Genomic DNA, 10,060 nt, shown 5'->3' with positions numbered 1-10,060 from the left:
TGAGAAAGGTTGAAAGAAGGTTGGTGATGATATGTGTGTTTGTATGAGTAAGTACTAGAAATGGCAATTGCCATGGAAGCCAAAGCCAAAACCATGTCGTAGCTGAAAAAACATGAAAATCTTTCACTCACGCAGCTCAACCTTAACCTAAACCTAAACCTAAACTAAACCTTAACCTTAACCTTAACCTAAACCTTAACCTAACGTAGTCCACACAACATAAGAAGAACCAATTTACGCAGGAGGATCTCCTCGTCTGCGTGCCCTCTATTCACTACCATATATATGCATCCATGATTGGAATCTTCAAATGCCACGTGTCGCTATATGACACACGCGCCTCATGCGCGTGGCGATACACTTCCTTCCACCCCACCCTGCCCTTGGACGGACCACAACACAACACAACCCTCACTTTCTCTCTCCAAAACCAAATAACTCTTGTATTAATATTAATATTAATTATAATAATAATAATATTATTATTAATTTCTTATATATCTTTTTTCCCTATATATCAGCAAGAGGCAAGGGACCGAAGCAGAGAACGACTTGGGTTTAGTTTTTAGCTTCTTCTTTTTTTCGCTTTTATTTTTCTCGTGCAATTTTTCTTCTCTCTTCTCTCTCTCTTTCTCCAATTTAACCTTCGTAGTGGCCATGAAAGCTCTTGCTCCTTAACGCAGGTACCACTCTTTCTCTCTTCATATGCACATCTTTGTATGTAGTATATATGTGTACGGGGAGAGAAGAGAGAGAGAAAAAAAAAATAGTTATGCTGTTATTATTATTTTCTTCATCAACAACTATGTCTTGTTCACGTTTTCTTTATTTCTAATCTGCTACTTCGCCAATCGCTGTGTAACAATCACGATCCATTTTCCCAGCTTCGCTTCTTCATGTGGGCCTCGCTCGCTACTTCTTCTTCCTCTTCTCCTTCTATGGAGGTAATAACACTGCGAATCTTCTTCTCCTTTTCTTTTTACTCTTTTCTCTTATTTTCTCTCTCTCGTGCTGTGCTGCTCGTACGGTTTTAATGTACTTGCAGGTGTGATATCGTGTTAAATAACTGATTTTCTTGGATCATATTGGAATTCTCACTGGGAAGCTTGTGTGTGTTTCTGTGTGCGCGCTTGTCTTTTTCTTTCTGCTTTTATTTTTCTCTTCTTTCTGTTTAATGTTACATATTTGTGTCTGTGTTTATGTGTGTCTTTCATCTCCTGTTGGTGTTCCTTTTTCGTGCTCGAATGTTGTTGCTTTCGTGGAGATTGTGCTGTTTTTTGCATTCCAGAGTAATGTGCTTAGTGGGGGTTTTCATGCATTTTTGCGGAGTCTTTGCCTTCGTTCTTGTTTCATATATATTGTTCAGGGAATGGATCTGGTTTGTGGATTTGTTCTCGGCTTCTGTTCGGTGCTCCTCTCGCTTTTTTGTTACCTACCTCTTCATATAAACACGCATGTCAACTCTTTGTCACGATTTTTTTATGCCGAAGTTTCTTGTGGGGAAGTTCATTTGGTTGGTGTAGGAATCTTCTTCAACTTCCATGTTTTATTCCTAAACTTTCCTGTTTAATTTGGGATTTTTCTAGCTGCAAGTTTTTTTTTCGAAATTAAATAATAATTATATCCGTCATTATATTTTTCTTTTTCATTTCTGTATATATATTTTTTATTTTCCTATTAATTTAAATTTCCCCATTTTTGTAATCAATTGTGACTTTTGATGATAATTGGGTGTAGGGGTTATGACTTCTATATAAATGTAAATCGTAACAAAATGCTATTATCCTACTGCTTCTGAAACGGTTTGCTTAGCCGCATATTAACATGGCTAGCAATTCTCACTGATGAAATCGTAGGACGTCTATAATTTAAGTTAGCTACCGAAATGCTTCTCTGGTTTGATTCTAGCTGTGACTCCTAGATGAAGATTAAGTGGAAAATTCCCCTTACCATTAAATCTCGTCAATATTGGTTAGTTCACTAGCATTTTATCAGGAAATAATCAAATCAAACTATAAATTTTGCACACAGCTGGAGGAAATGAAGGCACAGACTGTGCCTATTCTTGCTACTTTGTGTGTGTTGTCGGTTCATTACATAAACATTATCAGATTGAAAATATTAAATCTGTGTTTTATAGTGTGAGTGATGTTTATAAAAAAAGAAGGGCAAGGACACTTAGCCTTAGATTCAACGGTTGCTCTAGTATCCACTTCCCTTGCAACAAGAAACACATCAGCTTAGATAAAACTAATCTTGACCATCTATGTAAGATTGAATCCTTAAAATTAGTTCCTCTAACCTGATACACTTCCTATGTGTTTTCATGTTCATTTTCTAATTTTTTTTTAAATGTGTTAAAATTTATGAACAGGTGGATGCAGTACAAGTTAATAACATGAATTATAACGAGGAACAGGCAGATGAGCAATCACTTTCTCCTGAATATTCTGGTGTTTATGATGTTTTTGGTGAGCCGGAAATATTTCCTCGGGTGGGTGAGCAGTATCAGGTTCAAATTCCTTCTTTAATTTCAAAACCTGAATATTACTGGATTCTAAGAAATCCATACGAGGCAGATAATTTTGCAAGTACTCTCCATAAGTTTCGAGTTGGATTACCCATCCCAATAATCTGGATTAAGGATGAACTTGAGAAGAGTAGGCATAATGGGCAGAAAAAGGCATCCAAGTCAAATGGAGTTACCAATAAAATTGAATCTTCAAAACTAAATTGTATAAAAGAGACCTCTAGTTGTCTGGATGGTGATAAAGTGAAGGCTAAACTTGGGCCAGTGGACAGTACATTGGTCAGTGGAATGAAATTGGGAGAGTCGGGAGAGTCCAATATGCAACAAGAAACAGAGATCGAGATGCGCGAGAAGCATAGTGATAAAGGTCATTTTTTAGTTCCTGGGTCTGCGAGTGACACATGGAATGAAATTGAAGAGTCCAGTTTCATCCTTGGCTTGTATATATTTGGGAAGAACCTTGCTCAGGTGAAAAGATTTATTGGCAATAAGAACATGGGAGATATACTGTCATTCTATTATGGGAAATTTTATAAATCTGACAAATATCAAAGATGGTCGGGATGCAGAAAAATGAGAAGTAGAAAATGCATTTATGGCCCAAAAATTTTCACTGGACCAAGGCAACAAGAGCTTTTGTCTCGATTACTACCAACGGTATCAGAGGAATGCTACAATAAGTTACTCGAGGTACTGACTGAAATTCTACAGAGTTTATGCTAATGTCGTCATTATCATGGATTGAATCTACAAATCCTTCATTCATCTTAATTAGGTCATGTCTCCTCCTTTCTCAACTATATACAGAACATAAAAGATACTTTTGAAATGCCAGAGTTTACAGGTGTCAATTGTTTATTCTCGAACAAACACCACTTCTGAAAGTGATGATGACTTTTCGTTGAAGGTGGAAGAATTTCAAAGTCAGACTTTCTTTGAATAGAACTTGCGGGGCTTAAATCAAGAGTACTCTTTCTATATATTATAATAGAAAAGTTCTGTGTGACAGTAATTTTGATTCCAATTTGAACATAAGAATGCATTACCTTTTTATCGTAGCTTGAGAAGTCTTTTGCATCATGAACCTCATTACTTATGCAGAACAAAACAGTTATCTTAGCATGTCTACTGCCTATTAATTCATCTACCTTTTATTTATCTCAAGAAATGTGTAATGACTATATTAAATTCAATTACTTGGTAGGTTTCCAAGGCGTTTGTAGAGGGGAAAATGCTTCTAGAAGACTACGTTTTAACTTTAAAGACCTCAATTGGGCTCAAAGCTCTTGTTGAAGGAGTAGGAGTTGGTAAGGGGAAAGATGATCTTACGGGACTCGCTGTAGATTCTATGAAACCTACTCAAGCACTACCTGTTCGCCAAGAAATACCAGTTGGCAAGGCATGTTCCATGCTTACACCTCCTGAAATAATAAGCTTTCTAACAGGTGATTTCAGATTAAGCAAAGCTCGAACAAGTGATCTCTTCTGGGAAGCTGTTTGGCCTCGTTTACTTGCCAGAGGATGGCACTCTGAGCAGCCAGATAGTCATAACTATGCTGTTGCTTCTAAGCATTCTTTGGTCTTCCTTGTCCCTGGAGTTAAAAAGTTTTCGAGGAAACTGGTGAAGGGGAATCACTATTTTGACTCTGTTAGTGATGTCTTGTGTAAAGTTGCTTCTGACCCTGAGCTAATTGAGCTCGGGACAATTGCAGATAATGATTGCACTAGCAAAGACGGAAATAGTTGGGCACAGGATACAAAACTGGACCGCGAAAATTCCCCGGATCAACCACGCCACTGCTATCTCAAGGTAAAAACTCCAAACCGCAGTACCGATGTCATGAAATTTACTGTTGTGGACACAAGTCTGGCTAGTGAAAAGATGACGAAGGTGAGAGAACTGAGAAGCTTGCCATTTGAAGTTTTAAAAACTTGTACTTTTGAAAATGACTCAGATGATGAGAATACTTCTGAGGAGCAAACAAATGGATCCGGGTCTGTCAAGACCGTCTGCTTTGATAGGAGGAAGAATGGCATTACTAAAGCCAGTAAATCTCATATTGGTAAGGGTGTCCCTTCAGTTTTGAATGGTTTAGAAAACAATCTCCCTTGTAAAGAGGAGCTGCCAAGGAGCAGCATGGTTTCTAGTAGCATATCTTCTGCTTCCAAGGGTCACAAGGCAGAATTCTTGTGCAACACAGTCAAAAGAGATGGTTTGAATGGCCCATCACTCCCGAGAATGGTATCTGATAACAAAAATGATCTAGTCCCTGTTACTAAAAGAAGGAGGCGATTAACTGCCTGTAGCCGTGCTAAGAAAAATAGCAACACTGCCAATTTCTTTGTGGTTCCTAGAAGAAAAGAAAAGGAGGCCGGGTTTTGTTTGGATACAGTCAATTCAAAATCTAGTATAAATGTATCTGCAAACTTCTTTGCGGCTCCCAGAGTAGAACAAGAGGAAGCCAGTCTTCACAAGTCAAAATTTAGTGAGAGTGTTCTTTCATGGGATATCCCACCCCAGGAGAAAAAGTCATTAGCAGGTTTTCCAACCCAGAAAAACAAAACACCAGCAGATTCTCTGTCAAATCTAAGCTCAATCATCAATGAAGAAACTGTTCCTGACACTAGTTCTTCAGGCCCTAAGGATCAATGTAGTAAACCCCAGCCACGGGCTATGATTGACCTTAACTTGCCTGTTTCACCAGAAGTTGAAGTTGACGAACCTTTTGTGAATGAAGTAGTGACCGAGATGCAGGAAAATAAGACAGCCAAGGAATCAGATGATCTCAGTGTTGGAACAAGCTCCAAACATGGCGATCACCCTGAACAACAGCCTGACATGCACACCCGGAGGCAGAGCACCAGAAACCGGCCACCAACAACAAAAGTGCTTGAAGCTTTTGCCTTTGGATATCTAGACAGAAAGGAGAAGCGCAAAAGTAGAGATTATCTTCAGGACAGTTCAATAACAAGACCTTCCGTATCTCGCAAAGTGGGAGGCTCTAGTAATGCTGGTACTGGTCTTGAAAAAGAGGAAAAGACAAATGTCGTCTGTAATGGTAGCGCTGGCAGTGACTGTAATATACACAGCCTCCAAGTGTAAACTCAGGATGTGAATGACACTTCTTTGAATCCAAGCAGTGGAAGTTTAATAACTGGTTCCTATATCGTAACATGGCAACGCATGACATAAACAAGATATCAGCCTTTTCACTGATTGAAGTGGTTCTTCACATAATGGATGTTAGATATTTAACTTGGGAGGAAGGTTTTTCATCGCCCAAAACTTTCAAGTCTTTCCGATAGAATGTATCATAAACTACAATGAGAAATCCTCTTGTCTTCTCAGCTTTGCAATCAACAGAATCAGAGAGGTGTCTAGTCCCTGGAATTGAACTTTTATGCTTTTCTCATTTCTTAGTTGCAGTGCCAGTCTTCAATGTCTGACATGGTTTCAGTCAACTCTTGCTGCCCCTGGTTATGAACAGAATACACAGTAAGCCAATGCACATTGTGACAACAGTTTTTTTTTTATTTTTTTTTTATGTTTAACCTCGTCAAATTCTGTCAGATGACAGAATAAAAGTAAAAGGAGCTATTACCATAGGCCTTTTCCCTATTGTATGGGTATGTCCTCCTAGGTGATGACTCCAAACATTCGTTATACATGCATATACGATGTGATTTCATCATTGTTATTAGGTACTTGTTTCTAAAAAATTACCATTTCGTTAGTTACAGCACGCTTAAGTATTTATATTTGCATGGAGAGGGCACTTTACCTCCCAAGCTATGAATCAGATAGCCATTGTTTCTCTATGTAAAGTATAGGTGTTCATGCCTTGATTTTGCTACACAAACTAATCTGTGCCCAAGGGTTGGATGGACTTTGTCCCTCAAACAAAGTTTTTCAACAAATTTCAAAATCTTGTTGACCTTTGACCAAATTTCAAGTTGACCAGCACCATGGTTGTCACTTTTTGTTATGGATTTTAAAATTAAGTAAACTATTTAACTATTTAAGTAAACCATACATCTTTTTCTTTTTTTTTTACTTTATTGTATTGTTTGTTCAGTTCTCTTTGTTCCCAACATTTGTAAAAATGTTTTTTCTTAACAATTTTTCATTCTGTCAATTATTTTCTCTGCAATTGACATTTGAAAATGACTTTGTCCACTTTTGTTTTACGTCTAGCAATTTGAAGCTTTTACACATCAAATCCAACAATCATGTGACAACAAGTTTGAATATAATTACAATACTTTTAAAAATACATGTTTTTAATCCTATTGTTAAATTTATTTGCATATATGCTTCGTTAATCAGGTTGTTTAATGACGCAAATATACTGTACACACTCAAATCAAGCTTTAGTATTTTTTAAAAAGTATTATTTAAAAGAAAATTTATAAATATTTTAAAATACGTTCTAAATATTTGTAGTTTTTAAAAAAATAAATATTATGAGCAGCTTAGAATATCGTGAGAAGACAAATGTAAATCTTTTTTCAACTTACTTTGAATTGAAAAATAGCATATGTCAATAATTTTCTTTATTTTAAATATGTTATCATTGCTAGTGATAGAAATTTAAAATTATTTTTTAAAATAATTTCGAAGTTTTTGATTTGTTTTCAACATTTCATAATTCCAATTTCCAACTAACTATCACTTCGAGACATAAATTACGTCCCAATCTGATGTAGTTGTGGATTTCTTTATTAAATTCCAGCAAATGGTTTTGGTTTAGGTTTTGTTTTTGAACTAGTTCAACTTTCTACCAATGTGCCCATCACAATATTCCAATAATGAAGTCATACACACACGGTAACATCCTATATTTCTCATATCTAATAATCATAATCTAATACAAATATATCTACAATTTTATTATTATAATGTTTCAAAATATCTCTCTCTTCATAAGACTTGAAACATTTACATAAAATTAAAAACAAAATTTGGAAAGAAAAAAAAAACATTTTTCCATCATCCATATTCTCACCAAGAAACTTTATCACCTGTAACATCATCTGTTCCCGTGTAAAATACACGATCATCACAGATCAAAGAAAAACAACCACAAAACAAAACAAAGGGTAAGCTAGGTATTTTTAAAACTTATAACATACATATAACTTTAAACATCCACATAAATTCATCATTTCTCATGCATTTCACGTAACCATCAACTTTCTATCAACAATTTCAATATTCATCTTTTCTATGTCAGACTTCTACTGACTCATAACACATAGACACTTGACTCTACTTCCAGAAGACTCGTGTATTTAAATTAGCATCCAGAGACCTGCACCCGTCATATTACTCACTGTGAATCCACTCAGTAGAGTCAAGATCGTCTCATTTACAAGACACTCACAAATCAATACACCCTAATAACAATCTCAACACGGTATTTTCTTTCCTGAAAATACTATGTCTTGATTAAAATTCATATTTTGAACCTCATAATATCCAACATCAAACAATCAAATCATACCAATGTTTAGAATTTCCAAAATACACAACAATTCATTCACTAATCATATAAATATCTAATTAAAGAGATTTTCAATTAACTATACATGAAATAAAAGTTTACATACTTTATAAGAAAAATTATATAAAAATAAATAAATCAATCTTTTAAAAGCAAATAAAAATTAGTTTAACATTTTTATTTATTTATTTATTTATTATTATTATTATTAACTCTAGCTTGAGCTAGAAATTCGCCAGAGAGCAACCATAATTTTAGCTTGAGCTAGAATTCGCTAGCTTGAGCTAAAATCTACCAGAGAGCACCCAAAATTTTAGCTTGAGCTAAAATTCGCTAGCTTGAGCTAAAATCCTCCAGAGAGCACCCATAATTTTTAGCTTGAGCTAGAACTTGCTAGCTTGAGTGAAATATGCAGAAAAATTCTGCATAACTTAATATACCTATTAGATTATAAATCAATATCTCATTCAATTCATAAATTATAAATCTACACATTACATTAACAATTCCTGTTCAGCATGATATAATCACTCTCATTGAATCATTGAGCTATTATGTCCATCTATACAAATATATGATTTCTAATTCCAAAACCGTTTAAATCAAACAACCAATTCTCAATCACAACACTTTCAATTTCAATCAAACTACAATATACTCAAAACAATAAATCTTACAACAAAATTTGGAATTGGTGACCACGTCACACTCATATTCAAATCTTATAACCTGGGGTTCTATTGAAAATTTTAAACTAGCTTCCCTTACCTGAACTTTAGCAGATGCTCACTAAGAGCTCCAAACCCACCAAAAGCTTAAGGATACCCTAACCTGCACCACAAAGTCCTGATCACAAATCTAACTATATCACTAGGACCCTGAGCTAACAGAGACTAATTCTGAAGATAAAAACCTCACATGCAAACTTAAACTAAAAGGAAACCTAACCAGATCAAAACTAACTCAAAGGAAAAGGAGCCAAGAATGAACTTACTCTATCTAAGATTTTGATCGGTTAATCTTATAGAGTTCACTGCCACGAGTTCAATGGCGGACTCCGATCATTGATCTGATTAGCGAGGAGGATGAAATTTTAGAGAGAAGACAGAGGAAAGGAAAATGAGTTTTTAGAGAGATGATGGTTCTTTTAAAATGAAACCTGAATAACTAAATTTCTATTTATATAGCCTTTTCACTTTAATAATAAAATATTCAGGTGCCATTTTAATTGTACCATTTATACTCTAAGACTATTTTTCTCGGTCCTTACATTCTCCCCAACAAGAAAAATTTTCGTCCTCGAAAATTGACTTGCTATAAAAGGGACAGGGATAGGTTTCTCTCATGGTTTCTTCTATTTCTTAAGATGAATCGCCAAACCTATCAACCCACACTACCTTCACCATACTCATGGCCTTCAATCTAAACTGATTTTACTTTAAAAGACATGTTATCCTTGATTTGCACATTATGCATTTCCAATGCGTGACTAGATTCTTGAATATACTTTGCTTAGTTGAGACACATGAAAGACATTATACAGATTTAGGATTTGATAGGGTCCAACAAACTTCAGGAATAACTTCTTCTTGATAGCTCTTCCTTACACTCTTCGTAAGTGATACTCTCAGAAACACATGGTCTCCAACCGTAAAATCCAAAGGTTTCTTCCTCTAATTTGCATATGATTTCTTCCTATTATGAGAAATTTTCATTTTGTCTTGTATATGTTCCACTTTCTCAGTGATTTGTTGAATTAACTTTAGCTCAACCAATACTATCTCACCATTATGATACCAACATAAAAGAGTTTTGCACTTCCTCCTATACAAACTCCACCAAAGGCAACATCTCATTCCAACTTCCCAGATGATCCAATACACATATCCTCAATAAATCTTTTAAGGACTAGATTGTTTTCTCGGAATGCTCATTTGTTTGAGGATGATATGCAGAGCTGATTCTCAATCTAGACCCCAAAGAATCTTGTAGAATCTGCCAAAACTATGAAGTAAATCTGAGATCT

General features: G+C 35.4%; 1 protein-coding gene across 2 annotated transcripts; it reads left to right on the top strand.

Annotated features, from left to right (window-relative positions):
• Window positions 1-529: 529 nt before the first annotated feature.
• Window positions 530-6,264, top strand: LOC137806896 (uncharacterized). 2 transcript variants are annotated; one of them, XM_068607262.1, is made up of 4 exons: window positions 530-683; window positions 885-944; window positions 2,375-3,220; window positions 3,735-6,264. In XM_068607262.1, the coding sequence occupies exons 2-4, from the start codon at window positions 897-899 to the stop codon at window positions 5,631-5,633; spliced, it is 2,793 nt and encodes a 930-aa protein (XP_068463363.1). In that variant the 5' UTR covers window positions 530-683; window positions 885-896; the 3' UTR covers window positions 5,634-6,264. The 2 variants fall into 2 exon arrangements, with proteins under 2 accessions (XP_068463363.1, XP_068463364.1); XM_068607263.1 differs by lacking the exon at window positions 885-944.
• Window positions 6,265-10,060: the final 3,796 nt, after the last annotated feature.

Source organism: Phaseolus vulgaris, chromosome 3 (genome assembly GCF_000499845.2).
Source record: "Phaseolus vulgaris cultivar G19833 chromosome 3, P. vulgaris v2.0, whole genome shotgun sequence".
NCBI classification, from domain to species: Eukaryota; Viridiplantae; Streptophyta; class Magnoliopsida; order Fabales; family Fabaceae; genus Phaseolus; species Phaseolus vulgaris.
Note: the sequence above shows the minus strand (reverse complement) of the source record. Positions and strands in the feature narration are given on the sequence as shown.